Source organism: Molothrus ater, chromosome 5, assembly GCF_012460135.2.
Source record: "Molothrus ater isolate BHLD 08-10-18 breed brown headed cowbird chromosome 5, BPBGC_Mater_1.1, whole genome shotgun sequence".
NCBI lineage: Eukaryota > Metazoa > Chordata > Aves > Passeriformes > Icteridae > Molothrus > Molothrus ater.
The window spans coordinates 62,135,932-62,149,426 of record NC_050482.2 but is presented as its reverse complement, the minus strand read 5'-3'; the positions used below and the strand labels follow the sequence as shown (position 1 = coordinate 62,149,426).

General features: G+C 39.6%; 1 protein-coding gene across 5 annotated transcripts in view; it reads left to right on the top strand.

Annotated features, from left to right (window-relative positions):
- Positions 1-13,495, top strand: part of KIAA1549 (KIAA1549 ortholog) — a 142,200-nt gene that overhangs the window by 72,167 nt on the left and 56,538 nt on the right. For all 5 annotated transcript variants that reach the window (XM_036400161.2, XM_036400162.2, XM_036400160.2 and 2 more), the window contains exons 3-6: positions 588-676; positions 6,342-6,519; positions 8,018-8,145; positions 9,570-9,753. In XM_036400161.2, the coding sequence (XP_036256054.1) occupies positions 588-676; positions 6,342-6,519; positions 8,018-8,145; positions 9,570-9,753 (579 nt within the window). The remainder of the gene's footprint in view (positions 1-587; positions 677-6,341; positions 6,520-8,017; positions 8,146-9,569; positions 9,754-13,495) is intronic.

Below are 13,495 nucleotides of genomic sequence, written 5' to 3'. Positions count from 1 at the left end.
GACAACACAACACTTTCCAGTTGTTTGCTTAACCCACAGTCACAGTGTCAAGTGTGACTGTAACAGACGTGACATCTATTGGGATGTGGGGATTTTAAAGCTCTTTCTAACTCTGTGGATATCCCTTTCATTAATTAATGTCATGTTTGCTTACTTTTTATTTAAGAGAAAAGTCGATGCATATTTTCTCTGGCTTTTGTCTGACCTTATCTGCATTCCTTGTGTTGCCTACAAAACTTTTAACTGTGTTGTGACAGCGAACTCACTCACAAGTCAGACCAAATATGCTGCTACTTTCCCATTTGAATGCCTCAGTGGCTCTTTAAAAGTTTCTTTTATCAGAAGGCTGAAGACATTAGCTGTGGAAAAACAAAACAAGAGAAAATAAACTTAGTTCCTTAAACTTTACAGTCACTTTTTAGGATACAGTCACACCTTCACCCCATCCTTGTTGTTCATCTTACCTGTTTGATGCAACTGATCTCACTACCTGCTTTTTCATGCACTGCACAGTTGAAAATGCAGCTTTGAACAAAAACCTTAGAGATGAAGCTAAAAGGTATTTTCTGACTGACGTTAATTTCTAGTGCTGGCCCGAAGAGCTGTTCTGCGAAATGTCAGTGAATCCATCAGAGAAGTGCTCAGAGTTCAGTTCAGGAGATCAGTAGAGCTGGAGGTAAGTGGTATGAAGTGTGTACAAGTAATCTTTGGTCAATATAATACAGTAGGGGTTTAGTTCAAAAGCTAAAACAGTAATTCAAACGGTCTTTAGATACTGTATCAGAGAACTTTAAGTTAAATGTTAGTCATGTTTTGGTTGTTTTGGTTGTTTTTTTTTTTAATTTGAACATGATGTCAACTTTTTTACTTTTAGAATGCCATCATTTTCTAGGACAGACCTTTCTTGGTTTTGCTAGAGGTGGGCAAGTCATGTCCAGAATCTCCTCCTCACCTCCTTTGCCTTGTGAATTGAAACTGAAGAACTTTTACTCTTCAAAATACCTGTTAAGCAGATCTGTTTGTTCTGCTAGCTGATTACATGCTTGGCACTTTAAACAAAATTAATCCTTCTGCACAGCCTTGTGCTATTTTATGTTATAAGTGAGACCATCAACACTTGCAGGGGAGGTGGTGGAGTCCCGAATGCCTGATTTGGCAGATGGAAAAGGTAGGGGGGAAAAAATCAGGTGTGCAGTAGTAAGATGTTATTTCTAAGCCTTCAGGTAGGTGTAACTCCTGTCCTTCTCCCTCACAGGAGTAGCTGTACTCTTGGGGTTTTCTGAAAGTTTTCTCTGCTTTGGTATTCAAGGAATCATCTTTGAACAAGATTTCAATATTGTTTTCTAACTTCCAATTGTTGAAATAAGGGTTAAAGGCGCTCTGTTCCCTCTGTGTCAAACCCTCTGAGAGGAAAAGACACAGGGATAGTTTGGGGTTACCTTTGTTGTGTAATCAGATACTTCAGTGGTGAGGAAATACTTCAGTAGAATTATTGGTGTAGATGACGTTCAGCTGCACTTGCAGTTTTGCATGTCTCTATTCATCTAGTTGTCACAGCCCAGTACCAGATGATCTTTTGTGAGTCAGTGATCTCATTTTTGTTCTGTAGTTAACTCAAGTAGCAGTTCATTGAGCATAACTTGCATTTCTCTGTGCACAGAATTGCTTGGTGCCTTTAATTTTGGCATCTCCCATGATCACTGCACTCAGTAATTAAACAACTCCTGTCTGATGTTTGAGGATGCACATCTCTACTACTCAGTCAAGATAGTTATAAATTCCTGCCAAACTTCAGCTACAGTGAGCTGCCTCTCTAAATTATGAGTAGTTTATTTTTTAGCAACAACTGCTCGTGAGCTACTTAGATTTTTTATATATATATATATATAAGAGATTTTTCTTCTGGTTCTCTAAATTATACCTTTAGTTTGTGCAAACTGGAATAGTCAAGAAGTCAGATGTTATAATGATAGAAACATTTAATTTTCAGTGACCTTACACAGCTCATTAATATGGAAGCACTTATGTTCTTATTATTAACAGCAGTAGGACAAAATCAATTACTTAATATTTGAAGGTTAATTGGAACAAGCATTCAATATACCACTTTATATTTTTCCCTTTAATTTCCTGCCTTTCATGCCTACTATTGCCTTGTAAAGCTCTCAATAGGGAGAAAGCTTCCAAGAAGTCCTAAGGCTTCTCAGAAGTAACTGTTTTTATAAATAATGCAGCTAGTCTAGCTTCATCCTTTGGAAAATCTTTTTTATCTAAAGGAAAGACATCTTTGCTGAATCAGTTTTGCTTATTCTAGAATGCTGCTATCATATGGGTTCTGCACTAAAAATAATCACTAGCAAATATGTTTTCACCTCTAACTGTGGAATACTAACAAAACTGTTGGTTCAAAAAAGAGCTGTCTATAACAGCAGTGTGTTGAGTGGTGATGTAATGCAGTATTTTAAACAGAATTTCTCCATCTTGCTAAACTTAATCAATCAAACAGACCTGACCTTTGTTAGTTGAAAGTACCTAGAAACCATGTGTGTGTTTGCAAGTTATGGTAAAGCAGTGCACTTCTCTAAGCTGCTTTTTTACTGTGTCTCTTATTACAGCTCACAGATGTTCCCTTGCTGTGATGTAATGTACAGTAAATCAGGAGACAGTCCGGTTAAATTTAACTTTGTAGTAATGTATGCTTTAAAAATAAAATCCATGGCTGTGATGGCTATAACTGCTGCTCACTTTAAATAAGAAGCAAGTTTAGCAGTGAAAGGAGGATTAAAGCATTTCTTGCCCTCAACTTTTTCAGTTGAAACTTTGGCCTCTGCTACTTTATTGTTTCAAACACTGTGAGTTGCTGAAGTGGAAAAAAGAGGAGGCAGGGTCCTGCCAAATGAAAAAAAAGCTTCTGTCACTTTTTTCCCTAGAAAAATCCTTACAGCAAAGTGAGAATAACCAAAAATTTCAAAGTCTTTTTTAGTTGGCCTCAACATATTGCATCTGCAAAAGAATAAGACCCCATTGTCTGAGTAAGAGTAATTTTAGTCAGCACTCTGTAATGTAAAGCTTATGACACTTGGGTAGGATCTGTAAGACAATGTTCTCTTGACTTGACTTAACTGGGGTGTAAAATAAAGTAGTGTTGGCAGTGACTCACTGCCAGGACCCCTGGTGCCATTAAGTTCATGCCAGCAGGAAAAGGGTTTTTGCCAGCCTCATTTGCACTTTGGAAATTTTATCATGCATCTGGCATTTTTACCTTAGCCACTAGGTTGTTGTATTTAATGTGGGTTTGGTGGTGTGCTACCAGTTCCTATATTCCCAAATCAGTGAACTCTGCCTCCAAAGTGTGGAGTTCAGGTCATTGCCAGGTAAATGCTTCTTCCAAAGATGCCACCTTGTGGGCTTGCACTGGCTTAATCTCTGCTTCACTGAAGTTGTGGCTGGTATTGTAGAGGTGTGCAAAACCAGTGAGAACTGCTGCCTCAGGATCCTAACGTGCCTAGAAGCAGAAGCTTTATTTTATTTTTAAGACCTGTGAGCCTTTGTAGTCCATCTTCAGGAAGTTAAACACCCTCTACAGGCTCTTTATAGGATTCTTAATAAGGTGGTGGTGAGAAAATCAGTTGTTGATGCTTTCTGCCAGATGTTTACATAGCGTAGTACAGTGGAGTGTAGGCATGGATTGGGTTGTGGCAAAGGTGCATCTGGTCAAGTATTTTAGCAGACAATAATCAATAGCAAATGCTTAGGAAACATCATAAGGGACAAAGAAAAGATACAGTCATGCTTTTCCTAAATACTCTTCTAGCCTTAGGAAACTGAGCCTTAAAAGCTTTCTGTGCTGGACGTGCTCTCTCTTGTGAGGGTAGCTTGGAATGAGCTAGGTTGTGTCCTGGGAGCAGCAGAGTTGGGCCAGTCATTGCACTTGGGAGCAGGGTAGGCTTAACTCGAGGTGTTGGAAGAGTTCTCTGCTTGTGCTGAAGGTTTCTGCTTTTGCAGTGAGGATGGCTCCAAACTGCACGTGGAGTTTTGTGTGCTTCTCTGGCTTTCTGGCCCAAGGTGCTAAAGTTAAAATACTTGTACATTTTAATATAAGAAATCCATGCTTGTGTACTTTAATAGCGACACTCTAAAATGTGATGGTTCAGCCACCTAATTTGTTAGCATCCAGCTGTCCTAGCAGTAGAGGTGAAACTTCCAAGAGAGAGCTGGATTGGATGGCTGGGTCTGTGAACCATTAGAGCTGTGCCAAGAGCAGCTATTCTCATTCATGAATCATGATTCCAGAGTCATGAGCTGTGCTCATCTAGCCTTGATAATTTTGTAGGCCTCTCTGTGAATTAGCTTGTAGACAGCATCAGGCTGTCGTGGGTCTGTTATTTCTGTCATATGGATGAGGCTGAAGAGAGCTAATTCTAGACAACCCTGCAATACCTCAAGCAGAAATAGCTATTGTTTTGACTTGTAGTGGTTCTAATCTGCCTACCTCAAAATTACTGTTAAAAGTGGATTTTTATTTTGGATGTCCATTCTGGAGTTGCTGTTTCTCTTCTGATGCAGTGCAGCACAGAAGGGAACCAGTGTTAGCTGTTGAGCTGAAAAAGTTAATTCCAGGGCTGCTTTCCTGGTTGTCTGTGGGGCAGCACAACCAGTCAGAGATGGAGGCAGGTGAGTTGGTTACAGAGCCTTGCTTTTGTGTCTGAAATACCCAACTCCCGTGCATAAGTATATGCTGGCTGCAGCAACCCCCTCTTCCTCAGCATATACTGCTTCAGAAATCACCAGCAAATTGTCACTGAGATTTGTAATTCTAATTCCTCTTTTTCTTGCCTTTTAAGCAGTCTCATTTGCAAGTAATGGGCAACTTTCTTTTGGCATGTGTTACCCATTTTTAACTGCTGTTTGTTTGACAAACTGAAGCTGCGGAGATTATTTCATCATGAGATAAAAGAATAAAATTTCAGATAAGAGGAAATGAAAGGAGCTGTGCACATTATTCATATCAAACAAATTTGAGTTTTATGGATCTAAATCCATTTAAAATAAAAGTTGGATGTTGCATATATTTGTGGGCAAAGAAAGAAGAAAGGCATAATGAGCAGCATAGATTATTTTTTCTCATTTCCTTCTGCTGCTGAGGTAGTTTCTTCTGGTGGAGATGAGCTCTCTGAAATGCAGGCATTTTAGAAGACAGGAAGGAGCTGCTTGCTGTCTCATCTCAGCAGCAGTTGCCATCACTTTATACTACAGCAGAAATACCAAAAAGGAATATGTGGGTCGCAATTTAGTGGCACTGTGGTTTTCTATAAGGCTGTTCCTGAAGCTTAAGGTGTTTAACACATCCCTTCACCAGCATGGCACCTGCAAGGTGCTGGCATCCCTTCAGTGAATTTATCAGAAACTCTGGGTCTCTGGTTTACATGATTTATCCATGAGGCCATCATGTTGGATATCCCAAAATACTTTTGAAGTGTGACTGCCACAGGCGAATAAAGCAAACTGGGGGAGTAACCCAGGAAGGAAGAAAGTAATGGTGGGGAAACAGGTGTTCTTAATGTTCAGAGAGTTTCTCTGAAGGAGGGAAGACACTGCAGTATGTTTAAATAAATAAAACCTTTCCATTTGTTCTACTTAGGTGGCTGAGAAATGATGGATAAGAGTGTCTGCATGGTTCAAGGTTTATATTTAACTTGCAATCTCATTTCTTTTACATGATGTCTAAGGCTCCTCAGGGTTTTTAAGAAGACTCAAAGTCAGGACATGAATTGGAAGAGGAGAGTTGTAATGTGGTAACTGTGTTGAAACAAGCAGATAGAAGTGTTCCCTGGAAGAAAGTTTCTTGAGTGTGAAAATTATATCTAAGGAACATTGGTTATGTGTATTTTACTCCTTGTGTGCCACATATGAATGGTATAGGATGCATTCACTCTGTGATGTATGACTGAAATGCAGAAGCTATGCAAGCAGTTCAGTAAGTAAACAGGAATTTTGTATGGGAAATGTTATGTACACCAGGGGAATGCAGGCAAGGGGGAGTGCTAATATGTGGGAATGTGATAAATGAAGGAGTGCTGAGATTGGTGTGTTGTACTGAGGAGATTCCAGCAGGTGCACCTGGCACAGGGGAGTTGTCTCTGATGCACTGGAGCAGAGGCTGCAAGGCACAGCACTTGTGTTTGTGCTTCTGCTGCTCTTTGAAAAATAAGGACTGCATTTTCCTGCCTCTCAATGAGGTGGCTTTGAACTGCATGAGACTGTGTAGGTCTAAAATGTTGCCAGATTTAACATTGACATATTTGGATTTTCTTAATTTCAGATTTTTTCTTTTTTTGTAGGTTTATAAAATTTCCCCCAAATTTGCTTTCTTGGTGACATCTGGTCCCTTTGTTTACACGGCAATAGCTGTCATAAATGTGCTTGTGAACAGCAGTCTTCTTCGTGGGGAGGCCCCCATCATCCTCTCACTGCACCCTTCTTTCACTGTGCCAGACAACAGATTCCAGGTTCAAACAGGTGAGTTCCTCCTACACAGAGGGGAAAAGGTAGCTCCTGTTGATTCACACTTCTTCACTTGCAGTGCAAGGTCAAGTCAAAACCCTATTGTGAATCTTAATTCTTTTTGTTAATGACATAATTTGCAGGTCTGTGGCAGAGAGGTGGTAAATTGTAAACAGTTAAACCCATCACTTCGTGTGTTTTTTCAGGATTTTTTTTGGTACGTTGCAAAATAGTTGTGCTCTTTCTCTTGCTTCTCAAGGTGAGAAGAGAAAAAAAAATCCATGAAATGTTTATTCATAAAGTCACAGTGCAGCTACTTTGTAATACTTGTGTCAATTTCAGATTAAATTTATGTTAAAAGCTGCCTTTTTGTGTTGTTGTGATGTAGAAGAATTGGTGAGCAGGAGGATTGATTGCTCATGTATAACATGAGCAGGAGGGTTGCTTATGTAGTATTCAGCTTTCCATGGCTGCTGTATTGCAGCAGTTCATGCAAAGTTTGACTGCTAATAATCTAAAGCAAAACAGTACCCATGTAATAGATATTGAGAGTCAGTGTTGTCATTTAAAATCTTCTTTGGGCCCTGTTTGCATGATAAAACTGCTTGCCTGGTTGGTTGTCTGTGTAATGAGGTAGTGACAGGGACTGAGCATACAAGCAGGGTTAATAAATGTCAACATGGTACTTCTGTTCAGATACGCTTTGTGTGTTGTTGTGCTGTGTTAATAATTGTATGGCAAGACATCACTTCAACTGTGCAGGTGTGATGTCTTTTTCCTCTGCTTAACATGGTTATATAAATAGACAGGAGGTGTATTTTTTGGGTTGGAACCTTGTATAACATTGCTGTTAGGATCTGTAAGCTAACTATAGCATTTCTTTGGGTAAGGCTATATGTGGAAATCCACAGATGTGCATGTAGTTGAGGCCTGTGTGCCTGATCACCTTCCACTACCCTTACTCCTTCTGTCTTTGTGCTCTTTCTTTCTCCTTCTGAATTTAAAGATGTCTGTATCTAAATTTAACAGATAGCTTACTAAGTGTTTTGAAAGTATTAGACAAATACTAATGTGCATTCATGGATCCAATATGTAGTCTTTTAGGCAAGCTAAATACTGTATTTCAGGCTACAAGAAAGAGATATTTGTTGCTTTATTTTCTGAAGATTTTCATGGATTGGCTGGGTGCTCAGAATTTCAGTGTGGCCAACTCAGTGGTCAGGTGAGGTAAAGTTAGCCACGTGTATATAGTGAAGGTCTTTTAGTATACAAGAGGAAACAGTATTTGTCACTAGTATCTTTTAGAGATCTAATTACTGCTGCAACCAATCTTAGTGAGCAGAGAATTTACTACAGCAACACAAAATGTATTTTTAATGTATTTTCATCTGGTGTTTCACTGAAGGTGTCCTTAGCTTCGTGAAAGAAGAAAATGATAGCCCTGTGAATTCTGTTGTTTTGTTCTCTCTCATGGAAGTACTTTTCTGTAGGAATAATTGCCCTTTGCTTTCAGTGCTTCAGTTTGTACCTCGAAACGTGGATATTGGATTCTGCACCTTTAGCCAGCGCATTGAGAGGGGGCTGACAATGGCATTCCTGGAGGTGAACAAGCACCAGGAGTCCTACAACTTCACTGTGCAGGTGAGAGGATGAGCATGGTTTGTATCTGTCCCTTTCCCCCCCTCACCTTTGCTTGTCCTGTGTTTCTTCCAGACAATAAAATGAGTTAGGTGTTCTCTGGCTGTCACTTGCAGTCTAGGTCATGTAGACCTACGAGGCTTTGTCATGAAGTCAGTTGGGCTTTTCCCCCTAAAAAATAACAAGACACATATTGCAAGCTTTTACAAGCTTTTTGAAAAAAATATCCAAGGTGATGGTTTATATCCAAAAGCATTATTGAATATGATAGGGTTTATAATTTCTCAAATAAAAACTGTTACAGCCCTTACCAGAGTCACTCCCATCATAGTTTACTATAAAAGACTAAGGTGTGGTTAAAAAGTTTTTGTTGGAAGAAAGCTCTCAGGTCTCATTGCCATGCTGTTTTTCCCCACCCTGTTGGGGAATATAGGAGTTACATGACCCTGCCATCATGTGAGCAAACATGCTGGTTGCTTCTGAGATCTAGAAATACTTACAGTATATGATGTCTGGGACAGCTGCTACTGGAACTTCACACATGAAAGGTATTGCACATGTGCAGAGCCCTGAATCACACAGCAGAGCTTAGAGCTCCCTGGAAAATCAGTAATTCAATTTAATGAGATCAACTCCCTCTTCTGTTTGAATTCTTATATTTAATCTAACTTTGTTGTAATACCAAACTCAGTAAAAATTTTATTATGTTGTTTAACTGACACCATAAATACCCATCTGTTGTACACTAAAATAAATTCAGGAAGAAAAATGACAAATATTAGAGTGTCTAAAATACTATGTAATACATATAGAAGAGTGCTCACAACTTGAAACACAGTGTCACTGCATAGACTGAAGACAGAACATATAAAACAATTTCTTGGGCTATTAGCTTAGCCAACTTACTTTAAATGCTTCTTATTTTTCAGAAGAGGTTTATCTACATGAATACATTTGCTGTTTATATTGTTGCCACAAAAAGGCTTCTAACAACTGGTGGATTTGGGTGTGCATGGTGCAGGAAATTTTTACCAAGAGAACATCCATTTTCAGAACTTTTTTTGCCATAATCAATCCCTTTCTTCTGTTCCATGTATCTAAGCATTCATGTAAGACTTATTTACGACTAGATTTATTTTGCTGTCTGTCCCGCTAGGTGGTTTTTTCTCATCATTTTTTGGGCTGTAGCTGTCAGATCATTCTGGATTATGATTGACCTTAAAGGATGACTCTTTGAAGAGGAATTCACATGTAACTTTGCCTCTTCTGAGACTCAGCTGGCTGAACAAATCTGGAGCAGATGTTCCTCTGTCTTGATGTGAATTGCCCCCCTCTTCATATAAGAGGAAAAGAAAAGTCTGTCAAGGAAGGGATGGAAATGGCAGTGATTAGATTTTGCTGACCCTGCTTCAATGCTGTCTTTTCAGATACTGAATATAACTCTGAGCAGGCCTGGGGTGGCATTTCGGCAGGGCCCTGTGAGCATTGTTTTTGCCATCCGAGACAGGTACGGTTTTCTCAATGGGTCTGAAGTCAGCGAGCAGCTCAGAAACTTGTCCGTGGTGGAATTCAGCTTCTATCTGGGCTTCCCTGTGCAGCAGATTGCTGAACGTGAGTATTTGCTGTTACCCAGTACTGCAGAATGCTTCTGTCAGTATTTTCCCTCTGTACAATTTTTAAATAATTTCTTGCATAAGTGATAATGCAGCTTCAAGTTCCTAACTTGAATCATGAGTTCTGCAGGGCAGATCTGTGCCTGTTTCTGCTCACATTTTGGTGTTACAATATCTTGCTGCTTTTGTCATCATACTTTCCTTGTGTGCTGGGTCAGTTGTGCTTAACCTGGCTTCATCAGTTCATTGGTCTTAGTCCAGATCTAAAAATAAGAAAATCACTTAGATCAGTATTGCTGTGAAGTGCAGTGCAAGGTGTGTGTCTGTGCTTATGTCTAGAGAGACCTTTGCTAATTGTCAGGAGTTTCAGTACTTTCAGCTGCTCTTAACCATGTCTCTGACTTCTAGAAACTCCTGGGACGCTGGCTACATAAGTTGATATTTGCCCACATAGTCTGAATTAATTTGTCTATGCAGTCTGTTATGCTTTAAAGTATTACCTTTCTCACTTTTTATGTACATTTGCATGGCAAGTCTTTTTTTTCAGACCACCATCATCCTAAACGTAGATGAGTGGGAACTGCCTGCATAACAGAGCTTGCTTGACACTTGGCCTTGACAACTTATGTTAGATTTTAGATTTTTCAGATGACTCAGGAACATAAGCAAGATCATGGGAGAATAGTACTTGCCTTTTCCTGCTGGTGGGTGTCACTGACTCAGTCCATTAATTCCCCATTTCTCCTCTCTCACCATGCTTTTTAATTTTCGGAGTTATTTCTGTGAGCTGTAGAGATGAATAACATCTGACACAGTGAGTTTTACAATATAGTTAAACATTTAGTGGAAAATCAGGTCTAATAGTAGCTGGTGTTCATTATGCAGCTGTGTATGTCAGTGAAATTACTGTAAAGAGAGTCACTGTCAACAGAAAAGTTGCTCTTCTTAGCAGCTTTCAATCTAGGTGGTTGCATAGGATACTTCCCCATTTACTGGATGCACTCTAAACATACTAGTTTTTTGAAGCTTTTTATTTCATGTTTTCAGCATTTTTGATCCCTCTACTCGCATAACCAATTAAAAGAAGTATGAGGTTGTTGACATATTGCTGTTAAGCATTTCTGCTCTTGTTTGGTCTCACATAAAGTGTGAGCTCTGTGCAGTGGTAGGTCTATTTAGTTGAGCCAGGACCAAGTCTTGAGAATCCCTGTCCATAGATGACCAGCATTTCTTTTTATCTTGGAAGCCACAGAACAACTCACATTTGTGGGCTATGGTCTTTATTGCTCACTGAATGCAAATAAAATGTTGCTCTTGCCTTGATTGCTTGAAAGACACCTCTCTTTACTCTGTGTCCTCTCTTTTATGCATTTGAGCTTGAGTTTAGGTAGCTTTTAGTCTCTAGTAATATTTTTGGTGTTGAGGGACCCTTTTTTTCCTATAAGAGCCTACATCAACTCTTACAGCTTTTAGTCTTGTCCACATATTCTGAAATTATATTTGTGCATTTGCAGCTTGCCCCTTGCTGAGAATCCATCTTCTGGATTGTGCAATGGAGCTACAGTGCAATTAAGTGATAACAGAATTTCTACCAAGGCTGGTGTAGCCTGAAAGAGAGGCTGGTCATAAGGGGAAGACATTCCCATTAAAGATGAATGTACATGCTTCTCCTTGGGCTTTGAACTAGGTGACCTCTAAGGTCCCTTCCAAACCAAACAATTCTATGATTCTATTTTCCTTTCCTGATGGTACTTAGGAAATTTGAAATTGCTTTAATGCTCATGTCAGGAGCTGTCCCTGTGTTTGCTACCTGCATGTGTACAGTGTCTGTTCAGTGGGGATGGTGCCAGTGCCAGTGGAGCCCTGTGGTCACTCACATGTCAATTACAAAACAAAGTAAAGTAGGATGAGTGGAGAGCTCAGGATTTTTAGGAACTATGAGATCTTCCCAAAGATTGCAATGTAGAAAACATGAGGATTTGGTGGATAAGGTGTCCTAAATTAAGGACCATCTTGTCAGCAACTTTCTTGCTGTTAGGAGAGCTCACATTTACTGTAGATTGAGCCCATTGTAGGACAGCATATTTGGGTTTGAACTGGTCTGGTTTGGTCTCAGTAGTTCTTTAATAGGCACTGTTCTGGAATACCAGCTCTGGTGCTGTTTGGTAAGTTGGCAAAGTAGGAACACAGTTTCTCAGATTACTGGAGCTGTGGGTCCTTCTGTCAGCAAGCACAGAAATGATGAATGTAGTTCAGACTCTTTTATCAGTGAGACAACCACAGCCAGTTATTTTTAGCTGTTCCTACAGTTTTTTACCCTGCTGCTGTGACTGGATTTTGAGCCTAAGGGTTTTAGGTCTTCAGATTCAGAGTCAAAAATCCTGTGCAAAGGCTCAGCAGCATTGGGCAGATCCTTCCTGAAACATCTTATTCAGCAGACTGTTGAGGGTGACCAACAGCCAGATCCTCAAAGGTACTTTAGCAGGGAGATGCCTAAATGTTTTTGTTTTCGAGGCCCTGAACTCTACAGAGCAACTGTAGCAGGGAAGGTGTTACAACACCTTAGATTGATATAGCTGCTTTGGTCTGTGCCAATTAATATGCAAACCTTTGCTTTCAGTGTGATTTTTTTTCTAGGAATGTTGGATATTTACATGTAAACCATTTATGTATGTCAGTGTTCATATGTAAATATGAAATGTTCCATGGCATACTGTTCTGTGCCATTTGTGCCTTAGTTTATCAGGCATGCTAACAATTCATACTCTTGGTAGTGGCTTTTCTTTTTCCCTTAAGGACTTTGTGCATGATCTTATAAGCTTTGTAGCTGCATCTAAAGAAATTATTTGTGGGTGAGCCGAGTGCCAGGGCTCAACCCCCAACCTTGGGGGTTGAAGTTGATCATACCCAAGAAAAGCTACTTGTGCATCCCTACATTGTTAAGTGAGACCATGACATCAATATCCCAAATATGAGCCTTGTTCCAAAGAGTGCATTTGCTCCTTGCCACTTGTTCACTTTGCATTGCCTTTCACACACTGTCCTCACATGGTTTTTATTCACATAAATAATATGTCCTGTTTATAGTTTTAATTGTGTGGTTTGTCCCATCATTAACACCAGGAATTCTTTTTCAGTTTTTTCCCCACTCACATAGAGTCAGGATCAGGAGTGAAAGTTGTTTGGCAGATGTGGACTGTTCTTTGCAGGAATAGGGCTGTCAAAATGGCAAAACCTGGAAACTTCCAGACTTTCTTCTTTCCTCACAAGACTTCTAGGTGACTTAAGCAACATGTTTCTATTCAAATGTCCAGTTTATCTTTCTCGTGCTTATTTTTCATTGTCCACCTTACAGCTCACGTTTCAGATTGTAAATTGGTTAGATGGTCATGACCTACAAGTCAGCAGAAAGAAAACCAAGTCTAATCACAGGGTTTGGGTGCTAGTTCATTAAAAATAACAGGAAACTATATATTTGGTATCTCTTTATGGCTAGCAGATTTCTTGGGGTACAGGTAAAGGCTAGCTGTGGAGTAGATGGCAATATTTGCCTTCATGAACTTACCCTGAATAAAGCTCTTTGTTTTTCTTAGGACTTTAAGTAGAGAGGGTTGCCTTGGGACTTGCTATTTTTTCAGTTCTAAGTAGCACTTTGATGCATGTCATCTATTTTGGCTGTCTTAGAGATGTTGCAAGGCCAATAGGATAAATATAAAATTGTATGATATGGTCCAAAGACT